Source organism: Acromyrmex echinatior, chromosome 7, assembly GCF_024713525.1.
Source record: "Acromyrmex echinatior isolate Ae372 chromosome 7, ASM2471352v2, whole genome shotgun sequence".
Lineage (NCBI taxonomy): Eukaryota > Metazoa > Arthropoda > Insecta > Hymenoptera > Formicidae > Acromyrmex > Acromyrmex echinatior.
Window position 1 is genome coordinate 14,498,999 of NC_141858.1, and position 26,006 is coordinate 14,525,004.

Sequence of the window (26,006 nt, forward strand, 5' to 3'; positions counted from 1 at the left end):
ATTTATCTTCTATTGGTATCATGGGTGCTCAGCAGCGCTCAAATAAGCGTTTGTAGTACACATAAGGATATGTACACAACTACACATTGAATATGTTCATTTTTCCTTCAGCTCCGTGGATTCCAGTGGATTCCGCAGATTTGAATTGCGATAGAAATTGATTTTTATAAGTGCAAAATTAAGCTAAATAGCCTCGGAAAATGTCGGTCAAACTAAATACAACTAGCTCGCCATCAGTTGAATTAAGCTCCTATCGTGATCAACATTTCAAGGTTTTTTTTTTAAATAATTAACCTCAAATATTATCTAGTGTATAATATTTCAATTTATTTATGTTTCTTATATGTATTTCTGTCTCTTACATTTACATAATTTGAAATTTTTAATTCTAATTGTCATAATCAACATTTGAAAAGCACTTAATTAGAAATAATTAATTATGGTATAATTGCATTCAATTGTATATTTATCTAATAAATACAGTTTTTTTTAATACTTTATAAATAACTGATTTATTCTTTTTCATTATATAGGGAACAAGAGCTGAACAGGACAGGCTACTAAGAAATTCCTGTACTTTATATGTTGGGAATCTGTCCTTTTATACGACGGAGGAGCAAATATACGAATTATTCTCCAAATGTGGAGACATAAGACGAATAATTATGGGTCTTGATAAATATAAGAAGACACCATGTGGCTTCTGTTTTATTGAGTACTACAATAGAGCCGATGCAGAAAGTTGCATGAGGTATATAAACGGAACTCGGTTAGATGATCGAATCATCAGAACTGACTGGGACGCGGGCTTTATCGAAGGCCGACAATATGGTCGTGGAAAAACAGGAGGACAAGTAATTATTTTTAATATCTTATGAAAGATTAATTTAAACATAAGATATATACATATATAGGTATGACATGTAATGTTTAATATTTTAATATTTTAGGTGAGGGACGAGTACCGTTCAGACTTTGATAGTGGACGAGGTGGTTACGGTAAAATAATACAACAGAAAGTAACATCGCTTTCTGACGGTGGATTTGGACGGTGAAAGTCCAAGTGTAAATATGTTTATATATTAAGCTTATTCTAAGTAATAGTAAAAGTAAGGAATAATTTGGTGAATTAGAAAATTTCGATACTTTGAATAAATGTTTTGCATCACAAACAAAGGAAATTTCAAATAAATTTTATTAAATTATACATATATTCACAATTTTTTTTTGTCATTCATCGATGTAACATCTTGTGAATAAGAAAAATAAAATTCATTTAGTATAGAATAAATATTGTTTTTCTTACTACTTAAACATTCTTTCTACTAAATTGTTATGCAATTATTATATAAGCATTTATAATAAATTTATGTTTAAAAATGTAGGAAGATGCCTTTCATTGTGGAATTTGTGAACTTATTATATTTTATATTTTTATACATAATAAATATCTTGATAACAAAACTTTAAGTTAAAAAAAGATATATGTACATGCTATACTAAAATATAAAAATATATATAAATCTTTGAAATTTGAAATTGCATACTAGTCTATCGTTATTACTAATATTTATTGTTTTATTTCTTTTTAGAATTAGATTTTGTAGAGGATATAATAGCATCGTTACTACTTTTCTGAGATAACCTTTGTTTGATTAAACTTAGAAAATCTGTATCACTTCCATTGCAATTTTTCAAATTATTTTCAATTCCTAGAGTTTTGCAAGTAATTCTTGAAGATGCATATTTTTCATTATTTTCCGAATTAGTTATATTACTTTCGTTTGAAATATTATTAGTTATAACAATGCAATTTTTCTTTCCATTAATTTCAGATATTTGTCTAATTTCTGACTGGTTGGCTATTTCATCATTAACATCACTTATAAAATTTTCTGTTTCTTTTATACTTGTTTCAGATTTCTCTACGGTTTCATCAAATGTTTCTTGATTTTCAATTTTTTGATTGCATACTTCCTTATTGAAAGACATATTTTCATCTTTACAATACTTTTGATTAGATTTTTCTACTAGAAATTCAACTGTACGAATTGAACCAATATCTTCCTCAGATGTATCTAGACAAAGAGTATTTTTGTTAACAACTCTACCTCCATGTAAAAAAGTAGAGACATTTTTGCGCCGCCACATTTTGGAAGTACTGGGTATAATCTGCTTGCGTCCCTCAAAACAAAATTCCTTTAAGTCAACATTGATAATTTCGCCTTTCAAAAAATGTAGATATTTCTTTAATCCCGTGTAAAAGTGCAATTTGTCCACCATTCTAGGGAAGTTAGCACACCGTGCGCTGCTTGACGGTGTCACCCAAATTGCAGTATCACCAATGCGTTCTGGTTGTAATCCAAAATAAAATTTGGACTTAGTAGTGATGTGAGCAAATACTTCATAGATACATTTACCATTGAATACTGCAATTTTGGGTTTATATAATTTCAACTTTTCTTCTACTACTTTAGAACCTTCTTTGAGTTCTGTTCGTTTGAGATCTACAGCAGATCTAGTGGGACGTTCAACGATATTTGTCAAACCAATACTATATTGCAAGAGTTTATAATCTTCTTCAAAACTGACAAATCTTGGTGTTAGACCAGATTCATGCAGTAGCTTATAAAAGTGATTACCAGGACCTGCATAGTATCTACCACGGTGTGCTGCCATTAAACTTGGATTGATTCCGACAAATACTAAATCCAGATTCATCTCCAGATAATCTTGTAATGTATACTTTTGGACTTCCTCTTCTGACAATCCATCGAATCTGTCTATTTTTTTCTTGGGTTGCTCCAAAACTTCTTTTGTTAATGGTCTTTTCTTGAGTTTGTTTAAGTCAAGTGGTGGCATGACATTCATAAGGCGAGAAAATACATGCAGAAATCGATCTGTAAATTTTCGTATTTCCAACATTGAAAAATTGTAAATTTTTTATAACAAATTATTTATGTCGGTTTAAAGAGCTTATCCTATATTTGTAATAAAATTAAAGATAAAAGTAATTCGTTTTCAAGTCATACTTAATAATAAAGTAATCATTATTTAACTCCACATTTTAATTCAAAAAGAATGTCATCAATCTGTTTAAAAAAGTTCATTGTGACATTACACAGAAATAAGTATTGATAAAAGAATGAGGTAAATCTATAGTAAATACACATTCTCTCGATATTGATCTATTAAAACTCACATATTTTATGTATCTCGAAAAAAATTCCGTTCCATTTTTTTAATAATTTCAATTGAATGCTTCGTATAAACATAACATTTTGTTCGAATACAGACAAATATATACAACAAAGTCGACAATAAACCGATACACGCGCGAATCAAAGTGAAAACGCCCTCATTTGGTCGAATCTTGAACCATTTTAAAACATTCGACATTATTGATGCTGGATAAAAAGGAATTTTAATCATTATTATTTAACTCATTTACCATAAGAATCTGGCGCAAATTTCGCTGAAATTATTTCACATTTTAGTGGAATATTAGCGAAATTTCAACATTTCAGAAAAATTTCAGTTTAATTTCTCCGATTTTTAGCTGACAAATTCATTTTCAACAAAATTTCAGAGAAATTTAGTTTAATTTCAGTGATTTTTCAATATGTTAACTAAAAAGTTTACTTTTAGTGAAATTTCAGCGAAATTTTTTCACCAGGGATATCACAGTAATCTTTCTTATTATCAAAGAACTTTTTTTATAATAAATTTTAAAAAAATTTTTTTATAATGAACTAAAAATGTGACAAATAAAGGAAATATTTTTTGCAATAATTTATATAAAATAAACTTCATTGTTGTTTTTATAATTACTATTAAAATAATTACTATTAAAATTTAACATACATTATGTCAGTATTTTATCAATATAAATTGTCGTGAACGAAGTTCGATAATAATTGTTGCACGGAGTTGATAGCAAACGGAAACGTTTCCTTGGGAACGAGCAAACACATTGGGAATTAAGTCTTCGTGAATGATTTTTCATTGAAATTTGAAATATTGCGAATTACGATCTTTTGTGTTGAGTGAAACTACATCGCGGTATGGCGAAAATTGATATTGACGTAAATCGTGTATTTTCTCCTTCTACCAGATTTACATTGGACGAATGGCATCATAATAATCAGTTCAGGTATCAATAAGTCATGCGTGTGACATTATGTAAAATTACGAAAAATCCAGCGAAAAAATTGCCAAGTTTTTTCTGGAAAACTCGTCAAGTTGTGCAATTTAAGATTTCAAACGTTGCTCTATTCCGGATGTAATTAAAGAGAAAGCAAAAAGTTTTTAACAGTAAAATACGCTCGCGCATCGTACATACATCCGCACTCATAATCTGACTTTTCTTTTTGTTTTGATATGAAACTGTAATTTTGATGAATTCAGATATCGATGTTCCGAGACTCAAAGAGAATTATCGGATCGGCTTTTAGCCGAAGCGATGCTCGCATGTGACTCTGCCAAGGAAATCGTAAAAGCTAATAAGGAGGAGACAGATCATAGACTGTTAGAAAAACTCAATGACATTGAATTTCGCAAAGGAGAATTGCTGAGTATAAGAAAAGAAATTGCTCTGGAAATCGATGCGTTGTCTGTATATAAAGAACGAATTATAAATGTACTGAAGTCTGTAAAAAGAAACGCTCTTGCAATTTGTGAAAGATGTCTCATTGCTAGGTTACTAATGTTTTTTAATTAAGTAATTTGTTAAGAAAATTTCATTTTTTTAAGCTAATAAAAGAATATTTCGTCACAGGAAATGTAGATTGAGCATTGATTTGGTTTACGATGATGTTGAAACAAATCTATTAAAAGAGTGTGACGTAATACAAGGAGCGGAAAATTTATTGGATCAAATATTAAAAAATACTTGCGAACAAATCCGTAAATTAAAAGCCACATTATATCACACTGATCATGATCTAAAGAATAAAGAAGACAATCTACATATCGATCGTCGCAACGTAACTTTAAAAGAAACTGATTTCAATTTGAGAATTTATCACGATACTTCGTCTCTCGACAAGTCGTGCGTAACGTTGTTAAAAAATATCAAGTATTGTATGTAATTTACATACATTATTATCGGAATACAGTTAACAATGTTTAACCTTTAAGCATACTCAGTAAGTGAGAATGAATTCAATTGAAAATGAATTAAAATTAATTATTTCAAATTGGTATTAAAAAATGCACCTTAGTGGAATTCGAACAACCTAGGACCTCTGGATTATGAATTTTCTACGTTACATGCTACTTCTTCAATTGGTAAATGTGTTATTTATTCTCTACTTCAATTACAACTAGCTAAACCAGTGCACAAAATTATATAGATATAATAAAAATATCATCATTTAATGGATATAATAAAATATAAACAATTTACATTATTAGAGACAATATTGGGTAAGTGTCGGATAATTTAATCTCGCTTGGCCGATGACGCTGTGATCAGCGTAATATTCGTGTTGGTGTTCGACTTGGTTTGCGAATGTTCACATCGATTCATTCATTTTACTTGTAATCAAAGAGAACATAGCTCAATTATTTTTACGTTATAACTTTTTTGAACTTAGTTGGATTAAAACGAAAAATGTCCTACTTATAGTTTTGAATAATTTAAGTAGCATTTATGGTCCATTTTTAAATATGAACTTTTTTTATTCAATTAGATTAAAAACTGCATTTCATATTTAGAATATTGAATTGAGCAGCATTCACGTTGCACAGAAATGGCTGATATTTTTAAATTTAACTGAATTAAAAAAATTGTACTTCTTACAATATTCTGAATTAAGTATTCACGATGTGCACAGAAAATAATAATAGCTAATATTATTTTTAGAAAGGCGTAGAGATATGCTCTATGTAATTTCTATAAATGAATAAAAATTCATTCAGGATTAAAAAAAAAACTCATTTTAACATTCATGAATTCATATTTCTGAAAATTTGAATATATTTTAATCCATTTCAATCCATTCTCGTTTGCTGGGCAGCAGTAAAAAATTCGCCTATTATTTTGCAATTTTCGCACGTTTAAAAAATTTTATTTTATTTTATTTTATTTTTTTTTTTAGTTATTCAATGAGCAGAATGTATAAAATCAGCACGTAAGACAACTTTAAGAAACTTTTAAAAATTCTTTAAGAAACATCAAGATAACATTAAGATAATTTACAAAAAACACTGAAAGATATTTTAAAGTTATCTTATGTGTTAATTTTACTCTCTTATTTAATGAAATTTAGAAATTTCATTAAATTAATTTCTTTAGAAATTAATATTTCGTTAACTACTGCGAAAATTGCAAAATGGCTCAAAACTTTTCCACTCAGTTTTCGATCAGGAATAGTGCCGCTATATGATTAGTGGGCGCTTTTTAAGATACACCCTATATATTGCTTTGTGATGTCTAGAACGATAAAGACGGATTTCTTTTATTCGCGTGCTGTCATTTATATCCGATAATAATGATCTAAGAAAAAGTGTTCAAGAAAAATAAGATATTTGCATAAGATAAATTAGTAATTATTTTATTTACGTATCTACAACTGCTTTATGATATAAAAAACAAAGGAGGATTTTTTTTTATACGTATAAATACATATTAGTTTTTACACGTTGCCGTTTTATGTTCGATAATGACTCAGATAGCACACAATATTTGTAAAATATTTATAAAATATTATAATTATTTAAAATGTTAATTAAAATAAATTAAAATAATTGTCATAATTGTTTTATTTGTGAATAATTAATTTATAAGACTTATTTTAAATATTTTGTAAATATTTTCATGGTCTTTGCATAATTAGATTGCACAAATTATAAACATTTATTATAAATATTATAAAATATTTATTAAACGTTGTAGTAAATTCTATGAAAATACTTAATAAGATATTATCATCCAAGTAAAAAATACTTATTAGAAATATTTATTCATATTTATCATAAGTATAATATTATACGTAAAATATTTAGTCTATATTTTAATAATATTTCTAATAAAGCTTTATATAAAATGTGTATAAAATATTTATATAACACTAGTAACATTTCCAAAAATAAATAATAATAAATATTTATCATAAACATTCTGTGCTATCTGGGAATCTAAATATATTAAAGAAAAATAAAATGTTTGCATAAGATCAACTTAGCAAAATTATCTTATTTACATATCTATGATATATGTATATAATTTTAATTGCATGAAATATTCAAGAATACAGAAGTCATATACAAAAGGACTGTTAAACATAGGGTAGTAATGTTAAATGAATGGGAACTCCAAACAAACAGCAATGTTATTGATGCAAATAAAGAAATAAATAGTGCAAAGCAATTGCGATGTTACATTGATACGATAATTAAGCAAACGATTGATGAATTAAATAACCAGAAGAATGTCACAAATGAAGCTTTCAGACAACGTATTGAACAGACTCGAGAAGCCAAAACGAAACTGGAACTTCAGCACTCGGAGGTGAGTAAAAAAAATGACGTAATAATTTACAAAAAACGTAAAAAACGATTGTGGTTATAATTTCAAAAATATGAAAAGAAAGAGCATAAAGTATCACACCACAAGTTGTAGTTAGTGATATTTAATTATTCTTGCATTACGAATTACAATAAAAACATTAAACGTTTCGGCCACAATCTGGTCATCTTCAGTAAAATTAATAATATTCTTAAGACGCAGAGTTACATCAAGTTGGAATAAAATTCCACCGTCGTGTGTTATAATTGTAAAAATCATGTTTGCATCTATGCGACGCTGCTTCGTATAATAATGTTAGAACATCAGAAGTCATATAGTGAAAAGTGTAGAACGAGAATTTCCAGATTCTAATTTACAATAATTTATTTTATTATTAATATCTTTTAAAACGGAGTATAAAACAAAAGAAACATTACCTGTTTTACAGCAAAAATAAATCGATGAATTTCAAGTATAATCATTGTACAGATAGAAATTTGTCGTGACATTATGTGTTGGTCGTTGTTATCACATATTTTTCCGCTGTTTACATCCATGAGTCAAATAGTTCAGAAAGTTCTAGAATTATTTATTAAGTGCAAAAGAGATTTTTCTTTAAAAGAGGAAGATAAACATCAGGCAAACCTTCAGTATCACTTTGTTTATTAATCTCATTTATTTGGTTTTTAATATGTATCATTTCTGAAATTCTTCGTTTCATCAATGATTGTTCTGTATCTAAAATTTTTATGTTATTCCAATCAAACTCATGCATTTCATTCACACGGTGACGTGAAACAACTGATATCTCAGAAGTAGATTTCTTAATATCAGTCTTGTGTTCTTTAATACGAGTTTTTAATTTTCTCTTAGTTTGGTCAACATACGACGATTCGCAATTCAAACAATTAATTTTATAAACTACCCCACAATGGTCATCCTTAAGCAAGGGATCTTTTCCTGTTTTTATAATTTATTTAATTTATTCATCGGTTTATAAGCTATATTAAAATCATGAATATAAGCAAGTTTTTTGAATTTTTCAGAAATCTTGCTTAAATATGGTATCGCGAAAAATTTTTTCTTATTGGAATCATATTCATTGTTATTTCCTTCGCGATTTTTATCTGGATTAGTTCTATTTTCCAAAGTTTTTATTCTATTAATTGTCGAAAATACGAATTTGAGAGGATAGCCATTATTGAGAAGAATTGTGAATTAATTCCGAAATGTTCTTTTCATGAAATTTGGGATGGGACAACAGTAAAATTCTATCAAGCTGCTAATCCAGATAAAAATCGCGAAGGTACAGAACAATCATTGAAACGAAGAATTTCAGAAATGATATATTAAAAACCAAATAAGTGGGATCAATAAACAAAGTGATACTGAAGGTTTGCCTGATGTTTATCTTCCTCTTCTAAAGAAAAATCTCTTTTGCACTTAATAAATAATTCTAGAACTTTCTGAACTATTTGACTCATGGATGTAAACAGCGGAAAAATATGTGATAACAACGACCAACACATAATGTCACGACAAATTTCTATCTGTACAATGATTATACTTGAAATTCATCGATTTATTTTTGCTGTAAAACAGATAATGTTTCTGTTGTTTTATACTCCGTTTTAAAAGATATTAATAATAAAATAAATTATTGTAAATTAGAATCTGGAAATTCTCGTTCTACACTTTTCACTATATGACTTCTGATATTCTAACATTATTATACGAAGCAGCGTCGCATAGATGCAAACACGATTTTTACAATTATAACACACGACGGTTGAATTTTATTTCAACTTGTTGTAACTGTGTCTTAAGAATATTATTTTACTGAAGATGGCCAGATTGTGGCCGAAACGTTTAATGTTTTTATTGTAATTCGTAATGCAAGAATAATTAAATATCACTAACTACAACTTGTGCTGTAGTTCTTTATGCTCTTTCTTTTCATATTTTTGTAATAATTTACCTTTGGCACAAATCTCGATATTAATTAATTATTAATTTAAGATTTCATCAAATGACAAGTTTATGTATTTCTGTTTTCGAAATCTATGATAAAATGTTGATGTTATGAAAGAAAAATATTTCCGATTAATTTTTGATATGTAGAAAAAGTTGAATAATCAAGGAAAAAGTTGAATAATCAAGGAAAATGATGCGATTTTATATCTTAACTCATAAGTTTTGCTATTACTTATTTTGTAATTTTATTAGAATTTATTTGTAGATAATAAAACAAGTTACCGCGATGTCAAGCAATATCACAAGCATAAAGAAGTCGATAGCTGAGAAAGAAGGATATATGGCTCTGGCTCATACAAGATTAGGTCATCGATGTCAACGTCCAGGAATTGAACATGCTCAGGATTTAGTCGAAGTCAATCTCGTGAAGGAGATACACGAGTTACGAAATGTCGTGGCAAATTTGCAGCGAATGCTTTGCGCGGTTTGTGACATTCATTTTGCGTTTATACAGAATTCTAATTATAGAATTCCATTCGCAAAACCGATGTAATAAATTTTGCGCAAATAGTAATCTTTTATTATTAATATGTATTACAGGCAGAGACATCGCTACGTTATTTGCTCAAAACGCAAATTCAACTCGAAGAAGATATCAATGTGAAGATAAATACTTTGAAAATTGATGAGGTTGACTGCATGACTTTACGTCAAAGTATAGACTATCGCGCGTATTGAAATACTAATATTATAAAACACTTATATTCACAATTTATATTTATTACAACATTATTATTTATGATTTCTTCATCCTTTTCATATCTTAAATATAATATATTACAATAATTCTTTGGATCTATCAAAATTTTAGTGACTTACATACATTTTATATACATAAATAATAACATAATTAAATTAAAAGTAAAATAAAGATAAATAAAATAAAGTCCTCAAGGCTCTTCTTTCACTATAATCTCTCACAATAAATTATTAAAATGTATGTAAAATTATTTTAGTCTGAAAAGAAAAAACTCATACTTCTATAAATATAATCAAACTTCTATTATAATATAAAAAACTTATATATAAAAATTTATAGTTTGCTGTAAATCAGTTTTGACAACAAATGTCTTATACATTTATGTATAAGGAATTATGAATATAAAAATGTCTAATGATGTCACGAAAATTTGTGAATATTTCGCGAAAAGCGAAACAATCAATTAAAGTTGTTATGAAATGGGGTCATGTACCATTGTCGCTTCTTTCTGCACTTTTTGTTGGTGTAGTTGCAGTTCTGCGTAGTTACTCTCTCTTCTATTTCTCCCTCTCCTCATCGAAATAAAGCAAAAACCACAACGAATAGGCGAACAGATAATTTCAAGAACCGGTATACATGTGAAAGGAAGGAGGGAAGACGCTTTCATGAACGGCCAACTGACTTACCGTTGCAATTTCATTTTAGTCCGCTAACAGGAATCGAATCGGTCAGTGGACGAGTTTAAGTGCTTTTGTTCCGTTGTTCTACACAGAATTTTATCTTCTCTGTGGAATTTTCTCATACTTATTAAATCGTCAGAGACGTCACACGGTGCAATCATTCGCAAGAATTATTCGATATATATGTGCAATGAGCGCACTATAAAACGTGATTTTGCGATTGTGAATTGTTTAGATATAGCTAATACTAAAATATAAAAATGACAAATATCAAGAAAGTTTTTACGAAGAAAATTTTAATTTCTTAATTTTATATGTTAGTCTTTGCATAACATTAATTAAAAGTTAAATTAATCAAACGAATCGTAATTGGATAATTTAATATATCTCTTTTGTAAAAATAATTTTTATGAAATTATTCTGTGTTTTTCAACGTTATTATACATGGCGGATACTATATCGAAGATGTCAATTAATCACAATAATGTAATAAACGTTACACACATGGACAAAGATTGTGTAAGTATTTTCACAGTGTACATTTATTTTCGAATACATTTTTATTTATTTATTTGGATTGTATGTACAAATATATAGATAAAATAGCGAGACAAGCAATTTAAACACTGCTTAATGTATTCATATTTTAAACATAAATATTCTTTCCCATTTTTGCATTTTTATTAAAATTCATTAAAATATAATCACATAATTATTAATTGTAATAAATAAAGCATAATTCAAAGAATAATTGTTTCAGATATATTTACAGATAAATATCTATTTAAAAAAATTACACATACGAAAAAACATTTATAGAATTTGACTATATCTTTGAAATATTAAAAATTTTTAATATCCGGGAAAAAATGTTTTATATATAATTATATAAAAAATTGATATATTTTATACACACACAATATTATTATATTATACAATTATATATAATTAATTATATATAAAATATTTGGTCGGAGAAAAAGTTCTGCGGAATTTTGTTGGCTTAAAATTATATACAGAATATATTCGTTGCATAATTTTTGACTATCTGACGTAAAAGCTTAAAGTTTTTCTTAAAAATTCATTTTTAAAAAATATTTCTATTTTTGTTACACGGATTAAATAAAAGAGCATTCTGATTTTGATTGTTCATAATTCTATTAAAAATCATCGCACCATAATTAATAAAATAGATTTTTAAAGCTGAAACGTTGCTCTATCAAATAATTGCCAATTTTGTTTAAAAATAGAATATATGTAGATTTGAGTTAAAAATGTGATATTCATTTTTCATTACGCAATGGTTATATATAAGGATAGTAATATCACATTTTTAACTCAAATTTCTATATATTTTACATTTAAAAAATTAGCATAGTAGCTCTATTCAATGTATTAACTTCAAAAAAAATTTTTTTTTTTTTAATTGCAGTATGATAATTTTTAATGGAGTAATGAGCGATCAAAATCAGAATGCTCCGTTTTACTTGACTTGCGAATAACTCAATAATAAAAAATCGTAATAATAAAACATAAAAAAACATTAAAATAATAAAACATTAAAAAAAAAATTATTTTGTAAGTAAAACTTCAAACTTTCACGATACAGATAGTCGAAAACTTTCGCAATTTTTTTGGCACGTGACACCCACAAAGTAAGAAAAAAAATTTTTCTTTTTTTCAGCTCGTAATTTTCTATATATAAAAATTACAAAATTCACATAAATTCAAAATATATAGTAACCATTAGAAAATAAAGATTTCAAGCTTTGAAAACCTTTTTAATTTTAAATTTTGATCATTTTTAACGAAGATATTATATATATAACTTTGAGCTATTATAACAAAATACTGCAAAACTTTTCCTCCGACTCAATATATCTATTTACATAATATTTTTTTCCGGATATCCACGACAAATTTTAGTTGTCTAAATTTGTTGTCTCGTAATAAGTTAAATCTCGTAAAAGTAGTAACCAGTATTTACCACATCTTTCAATTTCTTTCATTTTCTTTCATTTTATATTAAGTAATAATTTTTGAACGATTTCTTACGATTGCATTAATCTCTGTTCTAAATAAACAAACTATTTTAATACTTGATTTGATATTTAATCAAACACAGATACAACTAATAAATTGACGTGATTTCATTCTAGGAAACAAATTATTCTTGAAGATTAGCTTTAAAAATGTGTACATATATGTAAAATAAGCTAGACGACGTACACAAAGCAAATAGAACATATGTTTTGTTTATTAAAAATTGAGAAATACTTTTTTTCTTGATCTTTTTTTCTTTTGATGACACACATATTATGTCTTACATAGATAATAAAATTGCTGCAACAAAAAATTTATTAGCTTATGTACTATTATAAAATATTAATAGAAGTTAACATATGTATATATACTGTAAGAAATCGCTATAAATATAAAATATATTATCATGCAAATATATAAATTAATATTAAACATAATTAAAAGTTAAAGGCATATTGTGCAAAGGAAATTTTGGAACAAAATTTATTAGAAAATTATGCATTTTTAAGTGTTTCTCTTGCTATAATCATTGTGACGCATTTTTTTTATAGCGTTTAAAATATATAGCTATTAAGTTTAGATATCAATTATAATTATTTTCCGCTGAATCATGATTAAAACCACAGTGAAGTGATTTTTATGTAATCAGATCATGACCCTGCATATATTAACTTCCGTGGGACAATTTGAGTATATTGAATACATTGAAATAGAAACAATATTATCAGCTTCTATAACTTATAATTTTACTGTTTATTTTATTTATATACATATATATATATATATATATATATAAATAAATAATAAAGTGATAAAATCCTGAAAGACTGGAAATGTTAAATAATTGCTGCGATAAAAAAATAAAGAAAATTTTATTTAAATAAAATTTAATTAATTTTCTTAAATAGAAATAATACTAATAATTTATATTTCGTTTTCGCTTATTATTAATATTATTCAGAATTTAAGGAAGTAAATTAAATCTTGTTAAATATAATAAAATTCTAATTATTTATTTATTCATCGCAGCAATTCAACATTAACATTTAACATTTCCAATCTTTCAGGATTTCATCACTATATATATATATATATTAGGTGTTGGAATTAATTCGTAGCGTTTTACAAGTGATGGGAAGTACTTTCATTAATGTATTTTTTAATGCTCATGTGAAATAAATAACATTCTTTCATTAAAAAACGCTACGAATTAATTCCAACACCTAATATATATATATATATATAATTTGTATTATATATATAATAATAAAATGATAAAATCATAAGTTATAGAAGCTGATAATATTATACATTCTATTTCGATGTATTAAATATACTTAAATTTCAAATATCTATGATATATTAGTAAATATTGAATTAATATTTAATTACTTTTATATACATGTGGACGTTTCACTTAATCAATATATACTTTTTCGAAATTAAACCAAGTATGAAAGTATGGCTTTTCATAGTAATATAATAATAATATAAGAGAACGTATTTTTACGAAAACAAAAAAGTACAATACACATACCAAGGTACATATATACGTTAGAACATGAAAATCAAAATCAAATCCTATTATTAATCATTATTTAAAAAATACCGTTTTTCACCACGAGGTAGCAGTATCGTCGTATTATTGATTATAGTATATACGGAATATGGAGACCTGGAGGTTTCCATTAAGTGAAATTTGCTACAAACTGTCCTCCAAATTATATAGTCTTCAAGTAACCTTTTATACATTCGTGCGGATAAGATATGTCAGTCGTCAAGTAACTCAATATCGTGAAGGTAGCAACATTCTCGATGGCGATTCGAGCGTGACGTATTTCACGCGCGGCAAACACGCGATTTAAAAGAATCGTGCAAAAATGCGTGCTAGCTCCGTTTAAGACACATGCTGCGTGGAAATACGGTTCTATCTTTGTAGTAAGTATAATGTGCCAATAATTCAGTACGATTCGTTTGATCTGGAAATGCTCTTAACTGAAAATGACAAGCGTTAACGGTGCAGAATACACGGACTTATCGATAGCGAAAATTCGTCAGCTTCTAACAAGCAACGTTAGATGGTGCCATACATCTTATTTTGACATTCGGATCTCGTCAAGCGTTCTTAGAAAGCTGTGTCAAATATCGAAGATTAAAAACATAGTTAATTAGAAGCGAAATATTAAATTAGTATTTATGTATTTGTAACGAAAAAAAAAATGGTATTCGAACAAAGGAAAATTCCCTTAAAATTCGACAAAGGAAAAGATCTACGTACAAAAAGAAATGTGAGAACTTGAGATACTCGAATTCGTACACGGTATATACATATATTTATATCTTTTAAAATATGTAATTCGTACATTTTTTACTAGATTTAACGGTCTAAATAAACCTGAAAGGCGATAGATATTAATTAATTATCTTATTATTGGATTGCAGTTTAGCATTTTTATAAAGGAAAGTAACAGGTACGGCAAGTAACAGTACAATATTGGCGTGTAAAATCAGATTATTTTAGCCTAACTGGGTCATATTCTGTTAAAAATATAGTTAATAGGAGAAACTAAATTGTTAGAAAGTAGTTGGCTAAGTTAGAAACTCTGCAGTGTGCTCTAGTCAGTCAACGACTGGAAAATTTGAAAAGCTAAGAATATTTCAAATCACAGTAGAAAGAAAAATATTTGACATGTTTTTTTACAAGTCTCAAATCTTTCGTAATCTATCTTGATAATCGAAGACTTAATTATATTATAAAGATAAGATGTCAACTCTTGTTTGCTGATGTTACAAAAATATATAAAAGGATATATATAAAAAGATACATATAAAGAGATAAAAAAAATTTCACGTCAGTCTTATGTATTCGACTGAATAATTAATTTTGTTCTACTGATTTCATTCTATGTGTTATGTTATAGAAAACACATACACAACTCTTAAATTCACAGTCTCTTATCATGTGATAATGATATCATGTGATTTACAAGTTGAAAGGTCATATAAGGGAGTTTTCTAACAAAAGTACAAATCGACACAAAACAAGAGTCATTCCATTTCTTTGTTTCTTACTGATTATTGAACAAGAACAGAATAACTCTTGTGTTAATTTGTGTCTGTTGCTGGAAAGACTCTCAAGTGCATTCTGAAATTCAATAGTTGGAAATTGTTACATAAAGTTAGATAAGATCTGTCGCTTTTTTCCGTGTAATTACTCTTGAAATTATTCACAAAGATCACGTTACAGGATATCGAGCGTGGCGAGACCCGGTTTGTAGGAATATCCCCGGTGTCGGCGTCGACGTCCACGTCGGTCTCGGCGTTGGCATCGGCGCCGACACCGCTACATGAGAGCAGCGCCAATAAATGTGATATCTCGAGGGCAACGTCCGGAGTGGGACACATAGGTACGAACGTACCATCAGGTACGCATCAGGACGTCCAGACAACACGTACCAGCGTGAGCGCGGCGTTGAGATCAGAGAGGGATCTCAATGCGAGTACAAGTCGTTGGAAAAAGGTCGGCCGGTTTCTGCAACGTCTCACTCTCATTATGTTGCTGCTGGTAGTCGCAGTTGTAGCACTGGCCGCAATAGTCATCTACATGGGTCCGATCTATCTCGTGCAATTGCTCATAGTGATTTCCGTTGCCTACTTTGTCGCCGGTGGTCGCATGAGATGGTTCTACGTTGCCCTGAAGACAATATCACGGGATTGCAAGTGAGTCAAGGAAAATTTCTTTTTTATATACTTGTTTTCCCAATTGTTGATTAGTTGTTTGTTGTATAAGTCTGTTATATAAAGAATTAATCACGCATCATTAAAAAGTGAGAATCTATTCAACGATTTTAATTATATTATTCATTTAACTGATAATATACCTTTTTATTTGAGATAAAGATTTACTTATATAATGTTAATCAATGTATCAAAGCATAAAGATTATAGCCTTGTATTTTTATAATTGTACATAACAATAAATCTTATTTGCGATGACATTTTAATCGTTAAGACGTCGGATAATCTTATCGAAGGTCACGCCATTGGAGATCTGTAGTGAAAGGAAAAATAAAAAAACCCAGTCGTGAATTTCCTATATCGCTACATAGCTTTAGTGACAGGAACCGAACATTGGCGTAACTCTCTGTTTTCAAATTTCCTTATATTTCGACATCCCTTAATGTACACAAGATATAAAGTGTTTGTGCTGTACGTTTATTAAATTGATTTTTACAACGCATCATTACATACAGATTTTTTTTCACCGTTTCCATAGTTTCCAAAAACCCTTAAGAATTCGCGCACTTAATTGAATTTAACTAGACTGAGCAGCTTTGTTTTTGTTTTTACATTCTTTTTTTTACAAAATATATGAGAGAGTTAATCTCACACAAAATTTTTATTATTAAACTTCGTCTGGGAATAATGTCTGGGAATATCACTTGCTGATTTATGCACAATTCAATCGGATGTACGTACGACTGTCCGTTTCTATCAATGTACATTTTAGCTTTAATCTTAATTTAATTCACTCTTCATTTTTTTCTAATCCTTGCAATACTAAAATGAAATGAAGAATTAGTTAGACCGAAATTGAAGTTAATCTATATTGATTGGAAACGAGCAGTAGTCCATTTGAAGACAAAGAGAATCGTATATGTAAATTTTGTGAATACATAAACAAAAAATATAATACAAAAAAATTTTATTTTTGTTTTTTGTAATAGTTCTTTTTTTATTATAATTTAATTATAAATTATTTGATTATATTATTTGACTATAACTTATTATTTGACTATAAATTTATTGATGATAAATTATAATATATTTTTTCTTTACTTTGCTCACAGAATTTAAAATGTATATATTATAGATGTACACAAATAAAATGTATATAGGTAATTCATAAAAAAGTTTACATCGTTACAGAAATTTACATAAATAAAATTTAATAGAAATTTATATCTTTAAAGAATTACATTAAAGAAAAAACATATTTATTTACAGATTTAAAATGGAAGGCAATTTTTCTTTTACGTAAATATAAATAGAAGTAATTAGAAGTAATTTTATCTTATGAGTATATTATAGATTTTTATTAATTTTTTAAACATATTATGGTGGAATAGAAGATACGCGCGAAAAATTATCGGTGTTGTAAAATGTTCTCTAACTTTCACCGGAAACTAGATATACAAGGCATATTAAAAATTAAAGCAAGAAAATGGCAGAGTAGAAGTAAATCGGAAAGTAAAGCGCAGTTAGTCGAAGTAAAAAAAGAGTAAAAAGTTTATTTCAGCTTGTAATATCTTTTTACTTTACTTTTTTTACATATAAAAAGAGGCAGAAATTGAAGCAAAGGTCATAGCGTTTATAGTCTCAATTGTTATGATAATTACAATTGTATCGATACATATTTTTGCTCTCAAATAAATTTTAAAGTTCATTTACGCACAAGTTTTGTGAACTTTGATACGAATATAACAAGAGTTTGCGTGTATAAACATGGATACATTTAATGAATATAATTATCATACTTGTAAAACATAATTATCGTAATACAGAAAAAACTGTTTAATTTCTTTTTAAAATATTCTGTTAAATAAACGTTGTTTAACGTTGTTTATTTGCATACTATAACTTTTCTTTCATCTATGCTAACATGTATTATTTTTATTAAAATATCGAGATACTTACTTTTTCAAGATGTTTATTTTATAACAGTGTTCACAAGAAATGAAAAGAAAAAAATGTGACGTTTTCTTTTTCTTTTTATTTATTATGTACAATATGTTAATATTTTATAACGATTAAATTTTCAATGAATTCTTAATCTCAAGCAGAATAAGTTACGATAATGTTAAAATAACATTAAAATAAATCGGAAATGATTGAAAAATGACTTTTAATGATCATTTTGGAGTCATTTTGACATAATTTTGATATCATAATGACTTGTTCTGCTTGGGATCTCACAAAAAAGTTTATTGAGCCTTAATGATAAAAAGTCTGAAAAAAATCATATTAGGTGTTGGAATTAATTCGTAGCGTTTTTTAATGAAAGAATGTTATTTATTTCACATGAGCATTAAAAAATACATTAATGAAAGTACTTCCCATCACTTGTAAAACGCTACGAATTAATTCCAACACCTAATAAAAATAAAAAGTTTGTAATATAATATGTATTTTACTTTCGTCTCGCTTCATTCTGGAGTAAACATACCGAGAAATATGTTTCGCATGTTTGCAGTGATTTGAGTCTTTGAACATACATTTTTTCATTGTTCTAATTTATGACCGTGATTATAGATCTGACTGTTGTCATGGTCATGGCCGTGGTTGAAATCTAGGTTGCAGTCATGGTCATGATTAAAATCATATTCAATGCCTTTCGCAATTTACAATATGAAAAGTTAAAGAAAATTGGTTATGGTCTAATTATTTAAATGATCAATTCATATTATTTTAATAAGACAACAATATTATTAAATGTATTATTAGAAGATAAACATGTATGTAGACGTGCCAAAGCATGAGACTAATGTAAAAGATTTAAGAGTGAAAACAAAAAGAGTTTGTTTTATGAACGTATGCTTGAAAAGTACAATAATATAATAACAAAAAATAATTTAAATCAGACTCTCAAATTTTAAAATAATAAATAACAATAAGATTAAGACTAATGAGAATTACAAAGAAATTGGGTAAAATAGGGCAATAGGAATCAGGCACGGTAATTGCACAAAACAAACAATGTGAATATAACACAAATCTCTTTATTAGATAACCGCTAGCGAGTTATCTAAGAAATACTTAAGCGTATCTATTTCTGCACTAACTTTCTCATTAGCCTTAATCTTATTTATCATAATAAAATAAAATGTGGAATATTCTTTTCTTCCTCTTTCTTATAACTTGTTAACTGTTCTCCCACAGTACTGCTAAGTGAACGTAGCATCCTCTTTTCTTGACCTCGAGAACATATAACGGAATTTCTTAGTTGGCCATTCAATGTAATTGTCCATATCGACAAAAATACATTTATAAAACACTATGCGTATTTTAAAAATTTATTATTGAGAATTTATTATTGAGCCAATCAAGAATTATAGAATAAATATAATGCAACATATCAAATAAAATCATACAGACATTATAAATATCTCAAATTTATATCATCTTTTATATCTAAATAAAATTTGATATAAAATAATTAAACTCTTTCAGTGGATATATTGCTTTTTCATTTCAAACATTATTAACATATAAACTTTAAGAGTTATTTTTAAGCAATAGACAAAATAACATATCTTCTTGAATATATTCTCTTGATCACAAGAATGAATATTTCAATTGTGAAACTTTTTCTCGAGCACTTTTCGTTTTTTTTCCAGAGGACTTATAGGATATATTAGAATGTTGTGGTCAGCACACGGTCACGGAAGAAAAAACAGAAATGTCGCCGATATATTTAGACAACATGTTAATCGTTATCCTAATAAAATCTGCTTTATATTTGAAGATAAAGAATGGACTTTTCAACAGGTAGCGCTTATTTTACAGAAAAACACTATTTTTATTTGTAGACTATATTTTATTCAATAAAGACACTTTAAATTTAATTGATACTTCCCAAAGAGATTTAAGTATGTATGTATGTATTTTATTTATATATATATAAATATAAATAAAATATATATTTTATATATATATATATATATATATATTAGAAAATTACCGAAGCCTTATATGATTCTAAAATTGGCAAACTTATAAGAATTCGATTAATTCTTTTCCACGCTTTACTCAAAGATTTTTATCAAAGCACAATTTGTTAATTATTTTAATTATATATAAATACATTATTAATTATTTTAATTATGTATAAATACATAAATCGTCATTGTAATATTCTATGTAATGTTTCACAACTTGCAATGTCAATTTTAATTTTTAATAACTGATTTTCTGGCTTCGTTCGGATATAAAGTCTTTTGTCACATCTGTACTTTAAGTATACTAAGTATATAAGTGTATTAAGTATACTATATAATTGTATATGATTCTATGATCGATAGTCATAATTGGTTTTTATATTTAAGACCGTATTTAATGTGTACATTTTTGTCAAAAGGTCATAGGTCGGTTACAAAACATATTAACATTTTAATAAGCACATTACATAAAATGATCGTAAGATAAGAACAGACTGCGTATGAATTTTAATGAATTAATATTTTATAAACAGATAGAAGATTTTAGTAACAAAATTGCGACGATATTTAAAACACATGGTTATAAAAAAGGAGATGCAATTGCTTTATTGTTGGAGAATCGACCGGAATTTATTGCGATTTGGTTAGGTTTAAATAAACTCGGTGTGGTAACTTCTTTGATTAATAACAATTTGCGTAAGAGCAGTCTCTTGCATTGCATCAATATTGCAAAGTGTCAAGCACTTATATATGGCACCGAGTTTTTTGACGGTAAGAATACTAATCAATAATTATTATTTAATAATGAAATAAAATTTATTTCAATTTATTTACAGAGAAAAAATTTGTTTGTTTCTTTCTTTACAATTATTATCTATTTTAGAACCGAAGAATACAAAAATCACGTCTAAACGTAGAATTGATTTTTTTCATTAATCGTTCCTCTTGAACAGTTTTTCAGATATTTCGATAATTATTAATTCTAATGAAAGCTATTAATTCTAGCTGTAACAGACATCGCCTCGTCATTAGATGCTAAGTTAACGTTGTACAGATTCGGAAATCACCCGAATACAATGTCAGTTGGATTAAAAGAGAAAGATTTGAATACCTTATTGTTGGACACACCGGCTGCACCACTAGGAGTACAAGAAAAAAGTGGTTATCACGATAAACTTTTGTACATTTACACTAGTGGTACTACAGGTCTTCCTAAGGCAGCTGTTATTACAAACTCAAGGTAGATATGTTACACATAAGTTTTGGCTTTTTTTCTATAAAAAAGTTATAGAGTTTATGATGTGTTTCAAAAAGAATTTTGACTATGTAGAAAATAGTTATTAATAGTATTTCCATACAGAAGAGAGCGCTATCTTAAATTTTGTTAAGAAAATATTTTGAAAAGAAAAAAACGAAAAGATTTCTAAAAGAATTTTTTTAAACTCACGCAAACTTGTAAAATTTCTCTCTAAAATTTCCGAAAACTTTTCAAAATTACAAAATAAAATGATAATTTTACAGAGAATGAAACAGATAATATATATCATATACCTATATATCATATACCTTTTGCAGATATATCTTTATTACGAGTTCAGTACGTTATATGGGAACTTTGCGTGATTCTGATAGAATATATACATCTTTGCCTTTATATCATACAGCGGGTGGAATAATGGCTGTGGGACTAGCCTTAATATACGGACATACGACAGTGATTAGGAAGAAATTTAGTGCTAGCGCATATTTTGCTGACTGTATTAAATACAAATGCACTGTAAGTATAAGTTTCTATTAGTTTAATTGCTTGTCAATCTTATTGTTAGATGTTAGATGAGATAGTTTTTGATAATTTATTCTACACAACTTAATAGATATTCTTTATATTTTTATTTGATGAAATGAATTGTATTGTTCTCTTTTTGCTTTGATTTTTGTTACATACTAATAAGACTGAAGTTGCATAAGTTATATCATTTATATCTTAGATAAAATTTTGGAAAATATTAGGTTGGTCAATATATAGGGGAAATGTGTCGATATATTCTGGCAGTTCCATCTAAAAAAGAGGACCAGGAACATAATATTAGATTAATTTTCGGCAACGGATTAAGACCGCAGATATGGGACGAATTTGTAAAACGATTCAAAATTCCACAAGTGCTCGAATTTTACGGTGCAACTGAAGGCAATGCTAATGTCAGTAAGTACAAAATACTTAGTTTAATATGCTCTTTGTACGTAAGTATACATAAAATATTATATGAATATAATTATATCAATTCACTTGTTATTCAATATTGTTTCAATCTTAACAAAACAATTTTTATCAGATTTTACATAAGCCATAATGTTGAGTATTAATGTTATTTTTATAATATATGAGTTTTAAAAAAAGTAGAACTATAGAAGCATTTAAAAAAAATGTTTTCAGTGAACATCGACAACAAAATGGGAGCAATAGGTTTTTTTTCAAGAATTATTCCATCGGTATATCCCGTATCTCTGATTAAAGTAGATGAGGATGGAGAACCTATACGCAACTCTAAAGGATTGTGTCAAGTCTGTAAACCAAGTAAGCTGACTGGACAAGATTAATTAATTTAATATTAATTAATATTTAAAATTCTGGCGAAAATGCATCATATAGATACATTTACATACATAAATAATATATATAATGGATATTTTTGCCATTTGTTAAAATTTTGAACACTATATAAAATATACTGTATGAATTTTAATCAATAAGATTATAATATTGTATTTCAACAAATATATTAAAAATTAGAGAATTGAGGTCGTTTGAAAATCGGGAATAATCAAAGCGGACGGTGTGTGCGCTCTCTTTCTCTCTCTCTCGCTCAATTTTCAGATTATTTTATACTAAATATTAAGTGGAAATATGATATTTAATCTAATTTTATTTGCTATCTAACCTTTTAGTAATTATTATTACATGTAACAATTTTAAAATAGAAGAGTAATCTTTCCTTATGACTTCAGATAAATAAGATTTTGTCAATCAATATAATTGCTCGCATTATTTTTTCTAATCTTTTAAAACTTAATCGTTAACATAAATCAAATCTTTCATTTAATAGATGAACCTGGTGCGTTTATTGGAAAGATCTCGCCAAATAATCCAACCAGGGCATTTTTAGGATACGTGGACAAAAAAGCATCTGAGAAAAAAGTGATTCATAATGTTTTTACAAAAGGCGATTCTGCCTTTTTATCAGGTATGTATAAAAAATTTAATATCTATTATTTATTAAGTATATTAAAACGCTAACTTGCAACTATTTGGAATATAATTATTTCAAACATATTTCTATTAATTTAGATTGTTTAAGAAAAAAAGAAAGTCATTCGTACATGTATTACGAGCTGTTCAATTATATCTATAATACAGAACTATTTGTTAAAATTGAGTTAAACAATTTTGTGAATTTGATTGTAATTTTATTTAGGAGACATTCTTGTTGCTGATGAATGTGGCTATTTATACTTCAAGGACAGAACAGGAGATACATTTAGATGGAAAGGAGAAAATGTATCGACTTCCGAAATTGAAGCCATCATTAGTAATTTTATTAATTATCGAGATTGCATAGTATACGGTGTAGAGGTAATAATTATTTCATTTTCGTTTTTCAAGTAGTTTTTTGTAAGAAAAATAATTTGTGTATATTTATAATATTACACCAGCATGTTGATACAAAAAAATCTTAATAAACTGAATTAACGTTAGAGTTACAATATTTTGTATAAACATGATTTAGTAATAGATAAGGTAATAATGATTATCGACAGATTAAAGGTACTGAAGGCAAAGCAGGAATGGCAGCAATTTACGATGCAGATGGAACATTGGATATAAATAAATTAATTGTCGACATTAAAGAACAATTACCTGCTTACGCTAGGCCGCAATTTGTCAGAATTTTGACGAAAATTGATCTCACAGGTATATGTTTATGTATAGATATATAAATATACTCGATATTTTTGCTGTTCATGTTGCAGTCTATAAGTTGTGCAATTTTAATTAATGAAATTATAATGTGTGTTTCAAAAAATATGCTTATGAAATATGTATTAAATATGAGTGTAAGTATTGAAAATAAGCATTGAATATTATTAGCTAATATAAAATAAATAATATATTAAGAGAGAAATTAGAGAACAACTAAATTACGAAGTGCACTTAATTTTGAATGCACTTTCGAAATACATGAAGCGAATATGTTAATACATTAACATGAATACATTAAACTAACAATAAGTTACACTAAGGTAACTATTTACGGTTTGCAGGAACATTCAAACTGAAAAAGAAAGATCTCCAGGAGGAAGGATATAATCCGTACAAAGTTCAAGACAAACTATATTATTTAAATGCAAAGCTCGGTTATCAGTTACTAACATCAGAAGTTTACGATCAAATTCAACAAGGAAAAATCAAGTTTTAATTGATATTTTTTGAACAAATACAAACTACATATGACAATGATATATTTACAATAAATATATTTTACAAGGCACTAGGCAGGTATACATAGACAATTATTACGAATGAATTTCAGAGACCTGATTAACTTGAAAAGTAAAGTGACTACGATATCCCAGCACTCAAGCGGAATTATATTGCATCAGTTTATTTTCAGTGGGTTATTATTTACAAATAATCATACTTGCATTAAGTTTTCTTCCGTTTATTGAATTTGCAGACACGGTATGGTAACAATATTCATAGAAATTGAAGGGATCTATTTTAAATATGACAAGAGGTGGATGTTAAACATTTAGAATTTAGTTAGAAGTAGTTAAGATAAAGTATAATATATAAAAAAGTATAAAATATTATAATGTCTAGACGTAGCTAAAAAGTTAAAATTGTTCATACAAATCTTATTTCAATATGTAGTTAATAATTAATAAATATTTTTATCCAGAATATTTTATATATAAGTGTGTTAAATATCACTTATTTCCATTTTATAAATTATGATATCTTCTTAGTGTTTTAACATAGTATTTTTTTAATGTTTCATGTTCATTTAACTTTTTAGTTATGTCTAGATTATAATATTTTTAATTTTATGTGATTCATATTAATATTGACATGTTAATATTTGTATTATTTTATAAAAAAGTTGAAAATATAAATGAATTTTTGTTATATAAATGATAGTTTATTTATTCCAAAAAGTTTGCAAGAAATATATGATAAATATGTACATTGTATTTTTTAAAAATTAAAATACTCAATTTATAAAAGACTAAAACATAACCATTTTTTAATAGATATTTAAAAA

The 26,006-nt window shown here is 27.0% G+C and overlaps 4 protein-coding genes across 5 annotated transcripts; 3 read left to right on the forward strand and 1 right to left on the reverse strand.

Annotated features, from left to right (window-relative positions):
• The first annotated feature begins 56 nt into the window (after positions 1-56).
• On the forward strand, positions 57-1,291 carry Cbp20 (cap binding protein 20). The gene is made up of 3 exons (XM_011068985.2): positions 57-272; positions 534-854; positions 951-1,291. Exons 1-3 carry the CDS (start codon positions 201-203, stop codon positions 1,053-1,055), a joined length of 498 nt encoding a protein of 165 aa, XP_011067287.1. The 5' UTR covers positions 57-200; the 3' UTR covers positions 1,056-1,291.
• LOC105153872 (uncharacterized) lies at positions 1,178-3,362 on the reverse strand. Its single transcript, XM_011068994.2, has 2 exons — positions 3,203-3,362; positions 1,178-2,900 (listed from the first exon to the last, which is right to left on the reverse strand). The coding sequence occupies exons 1-2, from the start codon at positions 3,273-3,275 to the stop codon at positions 1,579-1,581; spliced, it is 1,395 nt and encodes a 464-aa protein (XP_011067296.1). The 5' UTR covers positions 3,276-3,362; the 3' UTR covers positions 1,178-1,578.
• A 148-nt stretch (positions 3,363-3,510) lies between these two features.
• On the forward strand, positions 3,511-11,437 carry Tektin-C (Tektin C). Its single transcript, XM_011069572.2, has 6 exons — positions 3,511-4,153; positions 4,408-4,698; positions 4,778-5,050; positions 7,291-7,513; positions 9,750-9,968; positions 10,085-11,437. Exons 1-6 carry the CDS (start codon positions 4,065-4,067, stop codon positions 10,220-10,222), a joined length of 1,233 nt encoding a protein of 410 aa, XP_011067874.1. The 5' UTR covers positions 3,511-4,064; the 3' UTR covers positions 10,223-11,437.
• Positions 11,267-25,876, forward strand: Fatp1 (Fatty acid transport protein 1). 2 transcript variants are annotated; one of them, XM_087407936.1, is made up of 13 exons: positions 14,592-14,905; positions 14,991-15,255; positions 16,215-16,687; positions 20,365-20,515; positions 21,219-21,456; positions 21,691-21,925; positions 22,261-22,462; positions 22,696-22,888; positions 23,120-23,260; positions 23,790-23,927; positions 24,159-24,316; positions 24,502-24,655; positions 25,006-25,876. In XM_087407936.1, the coding sequence occupies exons 2-13, from the start codon at positions 15,187-15,189 to the stop codon at positions 25,158-25,160; spliced, it is 2,307 nt and encodes a 768-aa protein (XP_087264062.1). In that variant the 5' UTR covers positions 14,592-14,905; positions 14,991-15,186; the 3' UTR covers positions 25,161-25,876. The 2 variants fall into 2 exon arrangements, with proteins under 2 accessions (XP_011067307.2, XP_087264062.1); XM_011069005.2 differs by lacking the exons at positions 14,592-14,905; positions 14,991-15,255 and adding an exon at positions 11,267-11,443.
• The last annotated feature ends 130 nt before the right edge of the window (positions 25,877-26,006 follow it).